The sequence below is a fragment of the Bos taurus genome, chromosome 14 (assembly GCF_002263795.3).
Source record: "Bos taurus isolate L1 Dominette 01449 registration number 42190680 breed Hereford chromosome 14, ARS-UCD2.0, whole genome shotgun sequence".
NCBI classification, from domain to species: Eukaryota; Metazoa; Chordata; class Mammalia; order Artiodactyla; family Bovidae; genus Bos; species Bos taurus.
Window position 1 is genome coordinate 42,810,080 of NC_037341.1, and position 16,320 is coordinate 42,826,399.

Consider the following 16,320-nt stretch of genomic DNA (forward strand, 5'->3'; position numbering starts at 1 on the left):
CAATAGGAAAGGAAGATATTTATTTCAGCACCAAGGAGAGTACCCTGTTCATTTCAAATGGTGTTATGCATTCAAAACTGCATATTATTCATGAGGCTAGAAAGAAATTGAAAGGCGGTTTGACAGAAAGCTGCTAAAAACTTATCTCATAAGATAGCTTATGAGAAAAATTCTAACCATTTCTATAAAATTAAAAACTTGCCAAAGTTTTGTACATGTATCTGATTTCAACAACACACTAATCTTTTAGCTTTAAAATACAACAGGATTAGAGATTATTTGTCTATTTTTCAAATGTCAAAACCACAGACTCTGGATGGACTTAGGTTTAAGGAAGTTTCAGTGAAGTCACAGAAGAGTTAAATTAACCGTAATTAAAAACTCCATGATGCAATGAGAGATTATCATCCTAAGTGAAGTCAGTCAGAAAAACAAAGTAAAAACCATGATAGGAATCCAACGAAACTGTCTATGAAACAGAAACAAAATCAGGGACATAAAGAATAAGACTGGTGGTTGCTGATGGGGAGATGGGTGGGAGAGGGTAGGAGAGGGCGCTTTGGATTAGCAGATGCAAAATGGTGTATATAAGGTGGATAAACAACAAGGTCCTGCTATATAGCACAGGGAACTATATTCAATATGCTGTGATAAACCATAATGGAAATCATATGAAAAAGAATGTATATATATGTGTGTGTGTGTGTACATATATAACTGTATATATATATATATATATATACATATATAACTGAGTTTCTTTGTTGCACAACAGTAATAAGCCCAATATTGCAATTCAAATATACTTAAATAAATAAATAAAAAAAAAAGTCCATGAGGTCCATGTGAACAAGTCCTAAAATCTTGCTCACTGCTGTGTCCTTAGAGCTTGGTACATAGTAAATGCTCAATAAATATTCATGGGAGTCAAGTGAGAAAGAATGAATTAATGAATGGCATTCATTTAGTGAGTAGGAAGGAATTAATGAACAGCTGGCTTATAATGAAAAATCACTTTCTGCAACCGATCTCAGAGGTCCTCATACTGCGCAGCCTGAAACATGGACCCACTTTTCTCTGCCCTGTATCAACAGTGACTCTGGATCTCAGGCCAAAAATCTTGCTCCAGATCACATTTTTCAACTCCACTAAGCTTTCAGTGTAAAGGGTTGTCCTTAGAGCCCTGGAAAGGTCACTGAGGTTTCAATCGGTGTAATCCTATATCTCCAGGGCACCATAGCATCCACCCACCTGTGGCTCCTCCAATGCTCAAGTCAGCCAGTCAATCTGGGTCTGCCCTGTTACCCGTTGGACAGGAGGTTAACTCATCTTCCCAAAGTCCCCAGAGAGACGATAACTACTTGTCCCTATTCCCTAGCAACCCAGCAGCCCCTTCCTTGTGTGCCAAAAGTAGAAAGCAGCAGATCTTGCTCTGCTGAGAGATCCCCAGGAGTCCAGAGACATTTAAGTTCAGCTGTGCTAGGAGACAAATGACAATCGTGCCTTTCTGCTTTTAGTTGTCACCACAGCCAGACATGGGGTCACCCTGAGAGACTAGAATCTACCAAAGATATGGCCAAAGGTGAAAGAGAAAACACGAACAAGTAAAAACAACGTTTAAATAGACGTTTCCAACAGTCAGCAGGTTGTGAAGACTTCTCAGGCCTCTGAAACCCTTTCCTTTTTCCTACGTCTATTTGTGCAATGAAACAAGTGTGAATCAAGTCAAGCCTCCTGGCTCCTAGGTAGGTACAGCCCAGTTCTTAGCTCCTAGAAGGATTCTGGGCTAAGGCTCCACTCTACTTGGACTGTACTATCAGGCCCCCAAAACGGGGGGAGCTGCCTGGGAAGGACTGATTTCCATTTCAAACTGCATTCTGGTACTTTGTACTCCAGCACCATTGGCCGATCAATATTTAATGCTTGGAGATTCTGACTCTGCGGGAGTCATGTCAGGGGACCTTGGGAGCCAATCTGCTTGAGCTTCTGAGTGATAATTATTCATGGGCTCCTGCCTCTTGCTCTTTCTCTCGCACGGTCCCACTCTGCAGACTCAGTGCCTTATTCAGTCTTCTCTCTCGCTCTCTGCGCTGCTGTAGTCGGACCCTCCGCCTTCGCCACCGCTCAGCATCTGCACATCCCTACAATGGCTAAAACAGCAATGGGTAAGGCATCGCGCCTCGTTCTTTCTCGGCTCCACCTGAAGCCCACCTCTTACCTTTTCTCTTAGAGCTTGGTAGGCATTCGGAGATATTTTCTAGAAGAAAAGACATTATTGGTAACATAGGAATCGGGAAGGATGGAGGCAGCTCCGGGGTATGAGGGAGGGCAAAGAGGGGATCTTTGAAAATCTAAAGCTAAGGATTTTTTTTTTTTTAAGGTGGAAGCAGGTAAGTTGCCGTCCCATGGGGAGCCAATTTATTGTTTCCATATTTAAAATTAAGGCTTAGCCATGGGGGGAGGGGGTTACCTTAACTATATGCCTCAAATGGGTTTAAGGGACATTTTGGAAAGTGCTTTGTAACGTCCTTTATTTCTTCTCTAGTTAAAGATTAAGAAAGTAGGAAAATAGGGAAGAGGAAAGAGGATGGGAGAAAGGAAAAAGAAAAATGTAAAGTCAAAGTGGTCCCATCTAGGCTGTTCGGAAGATGGGTGGAGACGAGGAGAGGCGGGTGAAGAACCGGGCAAATTTTATGGTATTGTCTGGTGGCAAAAACCGCTAGTCCTGGGGCGCGGTGTGGGGAGGCAAGGGCGCGGGGCGGGGTTGCAGGGAGACCTACACTCCTTTGTTTTAGGGAGAGGGAGGGGATGGAGAAAGGAAGTCGGGAGGGCACAGAGGGCGCGGGTGGGCAGCTGCAGGGGCGGGGAAGCGCGCGGTTAGGGAGGGACAGCGGTTTCGCAGGCGCTGGGGTGGGGTTTCTTTGTGTGAAGACGACCCGTCCCGGGGTGGGGGGGCGGGTGGAAGGCACCTGCAGCGCGGGGCACACAATGCGGACTGCCCCACCCTGTGCGAGCCGCGCCGGCGCCCTCCCCCCACCGCCCCCCCACCCGGTGCAGCATCTCCCGCGTAAAGGGGGGCACGGGTGCGGAGCGCAGCGCGAAGCCTGGAGCCCGGCCCTGGGTAGACAGCGACGCCACGCCCCGCGCCTCGCGCTCCAGACTCCCAGCCTCGGCTTCCAAGTGAGACCTGACCATTACCCCCGCCTTCCCCACCCTGGCCTCATTGTTCTGTCTATAGAGAGAAGAGGAGAAAAGTGGGTTAAACATTTTTCTTTTCAAAACCACATCACCTAGGGTGATTAGACTTAAACGCGATAAATTCTTCCTTCACTCATTTGATCGGTGCGGGGAAAAGCTTTTGGAAGCTAGATATGAGTACACATAATAATTCAGATACAAAAGAGGTCAAGGTCTTTAACTGAGCCAAGTGATATAACAGTTTTGTAGGTCAAACAGTGCCAAATATCCGCAATTTTCATAGGCTCAGCCGGTATCAAGAGACAGATACCAAACGAGGTTCCGGATCCAAGGCCTCCAACCCCAACCCCTGGGTCTTGCGCCTCCAGGGCCCCTCGGCGGCCCCCGGGGACAGGCAGGGAGGGGCTGGAGCTCGGGCGGCGGCTGGAAGCACCCCTCCCCCGGAGCGGGATGCGTAGAAGGGAAAAGTGGCGAAAGAGGTTTGCTCTGGACCACTCCGCCCTGCCCCACCCTCCCAGGCGGAGCCGGGGAGACCTCCGGCTCAGATTCTTGGGCAAAGGGAAGGGGGCTGGGGAGGGGGGCCCTAGAGCGATCTGCAGTCCTAGTGCCCTCTTTTCCAGCCCCGCGGTCTAGAACAGACAGGACGCCCCTCGATGTGCCCAGACCCCGGACGTTGCTCAAATACGGGCTCGGAGCCGCTCCCAGCCCACCGAGTGGCTCTGCAGAGAGGCCGGCCCGAGCCCTGCCCGGCCACACAAAGGCGCGGCCCCACCCCTGCCGGCCGCCGGGCCGCAGAGGTGACCCCTTCCCAGGAGTGCGAGGGGCGCTTCTCTTGCCCTCCCACAGTCCTGGGAGCCTGGGATTGCTTCCCCCAGCCGAAGCACACGACTCACGCCCTGTTCAGGTGGAGACCCCTTGGGTGGTCTTGGTGCGAGAGACCCTCGCTCCTCGAGCGAGGGCTCGGCCCCACCCTTCCCAGCTGGGGCGCAGACCCGACAGCGGCTGGCCGGATGGGGGCGCACTTGGCGAGCAGGCGCGTGGATCGCAGCCAGCCCTGCAGAGCCCCGCGCCGCGCCCTGCGCGCCCCTCCCCGGAGCTGGGCGCTCGCCCCCCGCGGGTGCAACCCAGGAGACCGGTTTCTACGCAGTGTCCTGAACTACCCCAACTCCCCACAGTCGTGGTTCACCCTCAAGTCGGGAAAGTGTCTGAGAATGGGGGATGGGGGCGATCTGGCTCTGCGCTCTGCACCCCCACCGAGAGGTTTCTGCTGCAGGAGGACTTCTGCAAACTCATCACCATCATCAGTATTACTGCTGTTATTTCAAATTATTATTGTTTGATGACTCAGGTGCCATATTTGTTCAAACGGTTTGAATGATCGCATTTCAATGAGGATTAACCCTTGCTGCGCTAGCTTTTCTTCCTTCTATTCCCAACTCCCCTCTCCCAGAAAAGAATGCATTTCTTCTTTAATTATACTTTATAAAACAAGTATATGTTTGGTTGTTGTAGGGATTTTGTATGTTCATAAGTGAAGGTGCTTGCTAAGGGCAGGGCTTGTGTGCCAAAGATTGCTGGAATATTCTCCGCAGAGAATTGTTTGTGGCTGCAATATGCATATATATATATAATTGAAATATTATGATCTTAGCACTTGTATTCCATAGGCCATATCTATAAACATATCAACGTACTTTATGCACAAAATTTTAATTGTTTCTTTTTTATTTTCGAAACTCAATTTTGCACAGAAATGTGGGTCGTGAAACAGTAGCCATCGTTCCATTAATAAAAATTCCACCCCAAATATGATAAATGCAAGGGCCCTTTCTGCCATGAGTAAGCAAATCAGGAAAAGAAGTACAACCTCTGCATTATTAAAATAATGGATTTTGAAATCATTCCAGTTGCAACGCATAATCAATTAATCACCAGGGCGGATGCTTTCTCCTGATTCATTAAACAATTATTGTATTCAGCATGATTGTACTAGATGCGTATAATACTCTCTGTTATCGTCTCTAATGAAGTGGACACCGTCTAAATGGATATATAAATAACTAGAAGTCGAAAGAGGAGGATTTGGTCAAAATTTCAGGATAAGATGGAAAGAGAAATAGCAGTAGCTTATCATTTAATCTTATATGTATAGTTCATACCAGGTGAGTAAGCTGAGCCTACAGTAAGCATTACTGACCCAGTGTAGCCAAAGGCAAGTAACTGTTTTAATGATATAAATTAATACATTTGCTGGTGGTTGTCTTACCTGAAAGAAAATAATTTTTTCAGTGGTGATTAAGATTGGATGGTTTGTCATATTAAAATCTACAACTTTTAAATTAAAGTTAATTAAAATTAATCATGCCTTTGTGGTGTGACTTACAGATTTGTACTAAATTATTCTAAGGAGAAAAGGAGTGTTTTTATTGTCAGAGGAATTGTCTCTGCCCTTAATCATTAACATTTTTAGCCGAGTTGTATAGTTACATTCAAAATGCATTTGCTTACTTTCCTATTTTTTCATTATTAATGGATAGAACACGGAATAAGCATTTGACACATTGTGTCTTCCATCAAATAATTGGTTCTCAGTGGTGAAATGCTGCAAGAGGTTACATTTTCCTCAGATTCAAGAAATGTCCTCTCCCAGTGTCATAAAGCCGGTTCATGCAATGAAATAGTCTTCCTCCCTGTAATTTAGGATCAAAATAATTACTCAATTCTGTGATTATCTAGTTGTAGCTATCAAGCAGAATTTTTAAGCTAAATTTGTAAAATTAAAAATGAAATGGAAGATAAATCAATTGCATAATGAGGATTTTTGTCATTGATAAAGCCAAACCATTTTTAAGAAAATGCCTGATTTATCAATAACTCTGTTTTTTATTCCAGCCAACTATATATCCACCCCACCCCAGCCCCACTCCCACCAGCTCATTGCTCACATAGGCCACCAGCTCATTGCTCACATAGGCTGGAGGAAGCTGATCTCAGAGCCGAGGGCTACCTTTTTTGGGTGTGGTCACCCCAGGCTGCTGATATTTAACTCCAATTCACTCTAGTTTCCCCTGTGGTCTTAGACAAATACACATTATTCTGTTGTCACACAATCTGTGACCTTGTATAAAAAAAACGCAAGAAATTTTCGGAAAAAAAAAAATTTAATTAGCCAGCGACCCAGATGTTTCCAGAACCAAGGCTCTTTGCTGGTTCTTCGAACTGTGAAACCTTAGTGCCTGCATTAACTTTTCACACCACTAGAGGGCAATCATGTTCTCAAAAAAGTAGATTTGCCTTTTTAAGCAAATTTTACTTGCTTATTTAAGCCCTGTTTCAAATAAGCCCTGTTTCAAATACTTGCTATTTATTATAATAACTTCTTTTGCCTGAAGCATTCACTTGCTTATTGGATAAGTTAATGTCATGCTTAACCTAGTGAATGAAAAGGGTTTGTGCACTTTTTCAAGGAGACATGAAATGAGCCATCTTAACAATCTGAGAGTAGGTGTTCAGTTCAGGAAGTAGGTGTACCTCCTGGTTAATTCTCTGATGATTTTACTTTTCTGGTATCATTACATTGTTATTGTAATGTCATTTATATTATTTGGGGAGTGGATACATAGTAGACAGTGGTCAGTAGTAATATCAAGATTATATAGGTACAGAATGTTTCAACGTTTAAATAAATTAATTAAACAAAAACATTGTTTACTTATTCATTTATTTAAAATGTGCTCATTGTTGTGGACGCATCTGAATGCCACTCTCCACCTTCAGGGATCTTGCAAGTTAGTGGCTAAAGCAGACAGATACAATGTGATACTGAGAGGGCTCCCCCACCCCCCAATTGGCTGTTACTGTTTCCTACTTTTTCAGCTTTTTTCCATTTAAAGGATATCTCTTTTAAATTAAATCCAGTGTGATTTCAGCTCGAATATTTAAATCTAATGTTTTGTCAGCTTTCAATAATTATTGAGTATCCCCTTGTAGTAGTTTTATTAGTTTAGTAGAAAATTGATGTTAATTTTAATGAAATAAGAAGAAACAGATAAGCATAAGCCAATTTTTAGGATTATCGAAATTGGATTTTTTAAATGTTTGCATTGGTAGGGAATTCTTTTTCTCTTATATTTCATGTAACTATAATCCAACCGTAAAATATTTAATCAGTTCATATTACTATGTTCCCCAGATATAATATGCATGTGAATTACCCCCGACTTTCATTAAAATGCAAATTTTAATACTGTAGGTCTGGTTGAAGCCAGATATGCTGCATTCCTAACAAGTTCCCAGAAGATGCTGATTCTAACCACCAAATACATTGATTTAAGAAATATAAAACTGTAATATATACGTACCTTCCACAGTAAGCTCTGACATTATGTCTTAACATTTTCAAGGCTATGGCAATCTTTACAAAATATTTCACCTCCAATCTCATACACTTAGGGATTTTATTCCTCTGGGAGTTATGTGTTCTGTGCCATCCATTCTCTTTTAAATGGACTTTTAAAATATATTCGTATTGCAGGACTCAGCAGAAGACCTTCAGGAGAATGTGGAAATAAGAATTTGTGCATGTGTATGTGCCTGTGTGTGTATGAGAACAGAATGTAACCTGTGGTACAGCTGAGAAGGATCACAGTAATGCTCGTTCCTGTCATTCGCAAAACAACATGCAGAACAAAAAGTTCAATTCAGAACCTTTACTTGTGGAATGTTGTGCAAAAGTCTGTAACCCCATTTACCACATTGACTAATTCATTGCCAGTATTCCACACACTAAAGAAATTAACAAGGAGGATCTAGCAGCACTAAAATTTTCTCTCAATACATCCTGCATTTATCACTTACCAAATTATCTAAGAGCATTTCTTCCTGGATACCATATTAGCAAATTATTAATAATCTACTGAGTATGGATGGATATTTGAAAACAAATTATGTGTGTGTTATCTGCTTATGTAAACTAATAAGGGACTTCTGTTATTCAATGCAGACTTTCTAAAAAGGTGACCTAGAGGTAAAGAAATGTGCCGTCAAGGAATATCATCAAAGATATCCTATGTCAATCCTTCCATGCAGTGGGTTGCTGACCATCCAAACATTACCACATCTCTGGAAATGCTATCCTGATACTATGCATAGAAAAGATACTATGCATGAAATATCTCAAATTATAAATTTACTATTTCCCAAATAGGGCATTAAAAACATGGTCCCAAAATAGAGCTGACCAGAGACAGTACAATACACTGTTTTTCTCCGTGAAATTAGAGTAAGCCTCAAGGTTATCCATTTTTTTGTTCCTCCTGTCCATTTCAGGGTCTCTCAAAAGCTAGGAAACTTTCCATTTTTGCAACTCCTAGTACATTTCAAAAGGAAGAAGACAGCATTATTAAAGTAATACATGTTTTTGAACATTTAATCCTAGCAGTCTTGATAGCTGGATGTGTACTTCATCAGGACATAACAAAAAAATCTAAACTAGTGGTCCTTGAAGACTGAGCCAAAAAAACTTGCTGATTGGTCCTTCAATCAATAGTTTTCCTATGATGCTGGTTGTTTTCAAGAGTCATTCTTCTGGCACAGAAGTAAATTTCAGAGTGTCTATAAGAAATTCCTTTATTGATTTCATCCTTACATAGCATATATAACATGCTAGACACTAAACACTTCACACATTTCATTATCCAGGCCTCCTCAACAGTCAGTACCATTATAGATGAGGAAACTGAGGCCCAGAGAAGAGGAATGGCTTTCCCAAGGTCACATAGTTCCTCAGACCCAGAATTTGAACCCACGTGTCCTGGCTCCAGAATCTTCATCTTTAATGGGTAACCTTACATGTCAGAGGTTTTCTCAGTGGAGTTTGAGCCAGTGATACTGCCATTTTGTTTAACAGGCCCAATGGGCTCATCCTTTCTGAGCACAGATGCACCTTGAAGATGAAACACCTTCAAATTAATGACTCACTATAATAGCTAACCTGGGGCTTATTACAGTAATTGCCATGATTCAGGCTTTTGGAGAAAGAGAGCTATGAGACCTTGGGGGCTGTAATACATGGCACCACCTGGCTTGCTGAAGGCTCAGCTGAGAGCACAGCAGGGACTTCTTATGTGGACACAATGATTTTCTTTCTGGAAAAAAAAAATCTTATCAGTATCATCCCAGTTGACATATTTCAAATGGACTCTCAGCTGTCTCCATAGGCCCTAGATGTATAATTTTAATATTTTGTTTTATAAAATATATCTAGGGCTAAAAGAGATACAGCAGTGGTACCCACATTGAGTATAACCGTTAGACATTACTTGAAGATTTCTCCATCACATTGTCTCAAAAGCAGGCAGGCAGGCAAGATTGATCTGTGAGAAGGTTCTGAATCACCTGTGAAACATTTTAAATTATCTTTTAATAAAGGAATCAGGTCCTGTCATTTGTCAAGGAGACATTTGCAGTAGTAAAATCTGTGTTTATATAGCCCATTTTTATTAGTGGTGATTAAAGATAACAATTTGTGTTCATTTGTTCTTGCAAAACACTTTTATGTGAATATAAAGGTTAATTAATGCATCTCAGCAATCATTTTGCTAGTCATCTGGAAATATAGCTTCTCGAGGAATTGTACTTAAGAAAAGAAGCCACATACTCTACCATAAAACCATAACCAAAATTTTAAGGTTTTTCTCATTTGTAATTTTGTTGACCTCCAGATTAAAATATTTAATACTTTGAAAAATTATAAGATTCCAAAAATTTGTTTTTGTGACCAAACATAGATAATTATAGTTCTTGTATAGTACATTAAATGTAATGCTTTCTGGAATTGATTTTTTAAATTATAAAGTGGTGGCTATAAGAACTCTTATTTAGCAGTTATTCTTCTGGAATAATTGTACTTTAGGTGTCTGATTGTTTATCATTCATTAGCACAAGTACTTAGTATAACAATAAATCCTCAGTGATATGAATCTGTCAATCTCTTGGTTATATGTCTATATCAGTATAAAAAGAAATTGATGACATTCATCTAGACATAGTTCCACAAATACTTGTACAAGAAAATATTTTGAAGTTTAGATTTTCCTTCTACTCCCTATCTTGGAAGATTTTTTTTTCGCCCTTTTAAAAGCAACCATAATGGAGCCAGTTTTGTTCCACTGAACAAAACTGATTACAGTAAGCCTAATAACAGTCTTTCAGTTTGGGCTTTCTAGTAAATAGAAGCCTAACTCACATGATAAAGTTCAATCTATAAAATGCTGTTTCAGAACTGAGACAAGAAGACGAGAATATCATATCAAGATGTTACTTCTTAACAGTTCTAGACTCTAACGGAGAGGAGCACCAATCATGTCAAGCAATTGGAGGGAGGCTATGCAGCCTGCCTTGGAACCCTGCTTCAGAACATTCAGACTTGTCTTTACTACTCCGTGCTTCTTTTCTTTCCTAACACACTAATGTCTATTGTTACTTAAGTCTTAGCTTTATCTGAGCAGTGTCAGTTAGCATCCTTCTCACTGTAGTTGTTCAAACACATGAAATATCACGAGTCGATTCTAGCCTTTTGATGTCCCGGTTACATGATCCAAGACTCCTGTCACTTTAAAAATCATCTGTTCATTCTACTTCTGACCTACTTTTTCCTTTTAGAATTAAAAAAGAAGCACATAAACATAGGAGATTGAAAATGTTCAAAAGAAGAATTAGCATGGGACCTTGTGGTTTTCAGAAAATATTCACAAGCTCCATCCTTTTTAACTTTCAAATACTCCCTATGAAATGATCATAGTATACATGTTACTCTGTTTAAAAATGCTCAAAAAACTTACTTAAGCAAGTTTACATATGGTAAGTTTTAGAGCTAGAGCCAGAACACATTGCATTATATATGTAATAGTATATATAACATATATATGGTATATATAATATATATTTTTATTATACATATTTATATGTGTAATAAAGATATGTATATGTCTTTATTAGACCTTTATATACATATTTCTTTATTAGAACACAGGTCTAGTAAAAATACACATCTTTATTAGGCCTGTATATGACTTTATTGATATATGAAATCTACAAAACAAAATAGAAATTCATAGATAGGTGAGGGGGTGCAGGATTGGGCAAAATAGGTGAGAAACATTAAGTACAAGTTTTCAGTTATAAAAAATAAGCCACAAGGATATAATGTACAGCATAGGTAATATAGTCAATAATATTGTAATAACTTTGTGTTATACATGATGACAGATGGTAACTAAACTTATTGTGGGAATCATTTTATAATGTGTAAAAATATTGAATCAATAGGTTGTTTACCTGACATTAATATAATATTAAAGTGAATTATACTTTGATAAAAAGATGTAGATATCTAATATACATTGTATATCTTAATATTATATGATTAGGTAGAATTAGATTAGATATGATATCTATGATATATATCATAAATATTACACCTGTATTAGATATGTTATGATAATATATAATTAAGTAAGCTAATAAAGCTTAGCACTTTCTCCTGTCCAGTAATGAAATATGCACAAGTGAAGAAAGGCAGGCATTGAGTGGGTTTGCCTTCAGTCTAAAGTTATTAATGGTTAATGGCATTAATTAAAATAGATTCAAGCACCCATTCCATTCTGAAGCCTATGCAAGGTGTTGTGAAAATATAAATAATCATGGTCCGCACCCGTGGAGAATTTAGTTTTTTGAAGAAAACAGGACCCTGAACATACAAAAAAATAATAATAACCAGTAATAATAGCTTATAACTATAAATAGAAGTATCTGCCATTTTAACAATTTTACTATACCACCCTGCAGTATCATCACAAGACGGAACATGATACACTAAGACCATCGATTAGGAAGCACAGAGATGCACCCAAAGGCTGTTAAGGCAACTCTGGTAAATCAGAAGTGGATATGGGGGTTAGATGGACATAGTTTTAAGTCTTGCCCCATCTACTCACTATCTGATAATCCTTGAGTGAATTATCATCTCTATACTGCCATTTTCTCAATTATATCTCACAATATATCTCAGGGAAAAATAATACCACCGAAATTACATGGTTGTTGACAGAAAAAGGCAAATACTGTGTGGTATCACTTATATGTGGAGTCTAAAAAAAGTACAAATGATATTATTTTTGCATACATGCAAAACAGAAACAAACTCACAGACATAGAAGGCAAGTTCATGGTTACCAAAGGAGAAAGGGGAGAGCGGAGGGACAAATTAGGGGTTTGGGATGAACAGATACAGACTACTATGTATAAAATAGGTAAGCAACAAGGAATTACAGCCATTATCCTATAACCTGTAATGGAGTATAATATGAAAAAATACTAAATCCCTATACTGTACACCCGAAACTATTGCAGTGTTGGAAATCAACTATACTTTGATTTTTTAGAAAATCACATGGTTGTTGAGAGGATTAAGTAAACAATTCAATTTTAAGCATTTCATAATCCAAATCCATCACGGCCTTCCCTGGTGGCTCAGACAGTAGAGAATCTGCCTGCAATGCGAGAGACCTGGGTTCGATCCCCTAGAGAAGGGAACAGCTACCCACTCCATTATTCTTGCCTGGAGAATTCCATGGACAGGAGCCTGGCAGGCTACAGTCCATGGGGTTGCAAAGAATCGGACACGACTAAGTGACTTTCACTTCACAATCCAAATAGTAATCCCCTTCCCTGACACCTTCAATAGATGATGAAAACAGTAAACAAAAATATTAATTTAAACAACTAAATTTGTTTACTTTGTAAATTTTACATGTAATAACAAATCTACTAGAATTACTTGGAATTTAGAAAATGATCATTACTCAATAATTCCTTGTGGTAGAGGGAGAACTGATAACACTATTTAAGAAACAGCTGCCAATATCATATATCTCTAAGATAAATCCATTCCAGGAAATGCCAGAATCAAAAGTATTGAGTTGGCCAAAAAGTTCATTCAGGTTTTTCCATAAGATGTTAGAGAAAACCTGAGCAAACTTTTTGGCCAATCCAATACATTTCTTCTGAATTTATTTCTCATCTCATGTTTCCTTGTTGTATTTCATATCTCCTCCTCCCTCAAATAAATAAAACTAACCCTCTTGCCTACCTAGTAAGGCTCATCAACATAAAATATCATATTCAATAGAAATAAAAACTGATTCCAGAAGCATTAAAATGTAAAAGTCTTCACTGAATTTTCTTGGAGAGCAGTCTCTTGTTCTTAAAAAGGTTATTAACCTATCAGTTTGGGGGGAAATTATATCACATTCCACACTCAGAAACACACAGAGAGTCTCTTGTTCTTAAAATCTTATTAGCCCATCAGTTTTATCCAAATTTGACATCACTTGACTATTTCATAATCTCTCTTTCCTGTTTCTTCAATTTGCTCCCTACCTGGAACTCTCCTGCTCTCCTCCATTTTCAACACCCATCCTTCAGCTACATCTTTTCTTTCAGGAATAACTTCAGATATTTATTACCTGGACCATTTTAGCCTTCCTACTCTCCACCCATTAGTAAATAAGCACAACAGAAATAACTAAAGCCAAGCAGTAAAAACAGAATGCTCCTTAGATAACTCTGGTGGGGAAATGGATACAGAAATGTACAGTTTAGTATTGTTCTCCAAGTCATCCGTAAAAATAATACCTTTTCAATCAGTAGTGTTCCAAGTACTGATCAGTAAAACACTGTAAAATATTAATTGAATGTTACTATTTAAATAATTAAGATAAGTAAGATTAGCATTCATCTGACATCTGATGTTACCGAGACTTAAGGGAGCATAATTGACTACTGACTTAAAGGGGCATTATCACTATTTTGATTTGCCTCCAATCCATTAATTCATATAAATATATGGTACATAAACCTGAAATTATATTTATGACATAATTGCAGGCATATTAATAGAAACATGTTTATATTTACAAGTGTAGTGTAGTCCTTTTACAAATTAGATTCTGTTGATGACCAGCATCTACATATAAAAATGCTCCATATTGTTCACATTTATAGGCCATAAAATGCAGATGATAAAATATACTTTCTCATACTTTCTACTTTCTCATAAACAAGAAATAATGACAAAGGAGGAGCTTTATATGAAAGCATCAGTACAATTTAAACACTCACGAGGTCATAATATATTACACTGAGTAGAAAAGTTCAGCTGTAAAGAAAATGTAAAGAACATTCTCTCCCCTTAAAAAGTCAAACAAGGTTCCAAATGCCTAACCAAAACACAAAAGTACAGAGAAAAGACCTACATCTTTCCATTAACAAAACACTTGGTTTTAAAAAGAGCTTAGTAGTAGAACATACAAAAGAAAATGCAATTCAGTATCTAGGATGAACATTTTTTATAAGTTCAGCATTAACATTGAAGAAATATTGAATTAAGCTGCTTTGAAAGAATTGAATTCCATCTGCTGAAATTTTTCTTAAAATGAATTTTTTAAGCATACACAGTAGCAGTCTGTATTGGTTTTGAGTTTCAGGAAGCTATATTCCAACATATGCAAGAGAAGAGTCACAGAAAAATGTAACTTGGGAGAGAAGAATGAATTTTATGACCTGCTTGCAGAGCTGAAAAGAATAAACGCATACCCACTTTTGCTGCTGTGTGTGTTGGGGTTTCCCTGGTGGCTCAGGTGGTAAAGAATCTGCCTGCAATTCAAGAGGCGTGGATTCAATCCCTGGTTCATGTAGATCCCCTGAAGAAGGAAACGGCAGCACATTCCAGTATTCTTACCTGGAGAGTTCATGGACAGATGAGCCTGGCAGGCTACAATCCATAGGGTTGCAAAGAGTTGGACATGACTGAGTGACTAACGCACACACACACTTCATTGTCAGTAAAAGAATTGCAGAAAAATATATAAATTGGGAGAGAGCAATGAATTTTATGGCTTGCTTACATAGCTGAAAAGAATAAATACCTACCCATTTTTGCTGCTACTGACAACAAATAGCCAACATTTTATCACTTTGATAAATTTTAGAAGTGAATACATGGAGTGAGGACCAGTCAGCGAAGTCAAATAAGGTTTCTCAGAACTGCTTCTGAAAGAGTTTGGTCTCCTAGAAACAAAGAGTAAACAGGCTTTGCAAATAAACTTCAAATCTAGCTCTCCTTGATCTTTCTTCCTGTGAACTCTACAGGTTTACCATCTAGCAATGCACTGGGCAATTAGCCACATACTGACTTGTAGCACCTTTTTGTGGTCATCATATTCCCTGTCATTTATTGTCCCCCTACTACGCATGAACCAGTGACATGTATACTCCTCTGTCCTTTTTCCTATTTCATTGTTATGTCAACTCTTAAACAGGTTTCATTATCCCCCCTTGACAAGGAAGGAAGGAAGAAGCCACAGGAAGTTCTGTAACTTTGTCGAAGTCACACACATTGTTCAGGGCAGAGGCAGGTTTCAGGTCTCAAGCTCTCTCTATTCACTCCAACTGCCTTGCCAAGAATGGTTGTTGACTTTGTGTGTTGCTACAGACATTATCTGTCTTATATGCAACTATACCAAGGGTTTCTTTTAGGCCGGAACCACATTTCATGTACCTCATCTCCCCTCATGGCTGGCAGTAATAATACTGTTGGCTAATGTGCATTGAGTATTTAGTGTGCTGAGTGTAGTGAAACTGTGCCAAATACCTTAAGATTATTACCATCCCCATTTCACAGGTGAGCAAGGGAGGGAGGGCAAGCCACCCACAGCTAGTAGGTGCTCGGGCTAGGATTTGAAATAAATCAGTCTGACCCCAGAACCTGCATGGGCAACAGTGACTACAGCCTCCCTTGGATAGAGCAGGGGCTCCATTTGTGTTCAGTAATTTGATGAGATAAGGATGAAACTAAGTCTCAGAATTATAAGAAGAAAAATGCCACAGCATTTCACTATAGCCACACTCTGCAGGACTTCGAAAGTCAAAAAACCAAGAACAAGTTAGAGAGGATTAATCTTTATAACAATATCTTATACTAGTTAACACTTCAGTTTCACAAAACATCATTTAATTCGGTCTCTACAATGATATCGTATCCTACCCTCATTTTTTGGATTA

At 39.3% G+C, this 16,320-nt stretch overlaps 1 protein-coding gene across 1 annotated transcript in view; it reads left to right on the plus strand.

Annotated features, from left to right (window-relative positions):
* Positions 1–1,777: 1,777 nt before the first annotated feature.
* STMN2 (stathmin 2) overlaps positions 1,778–16,320 on the plus strand; it is a 58,251-nt gene continuing 43,708 nt past the window's right edge. The window contains exon 1 of the mRNA NM_001034622.3: positions 1,778–2,165. Within this exon, the coding sequence (NP_001029794.1) occupies positions 2,147–2,165 (19 nt within the window). The 5' untranslated portion in view covers positions 1,778–2,146. The remainder of the gene's footprint in view (positions 2,166–16,320) is intronic.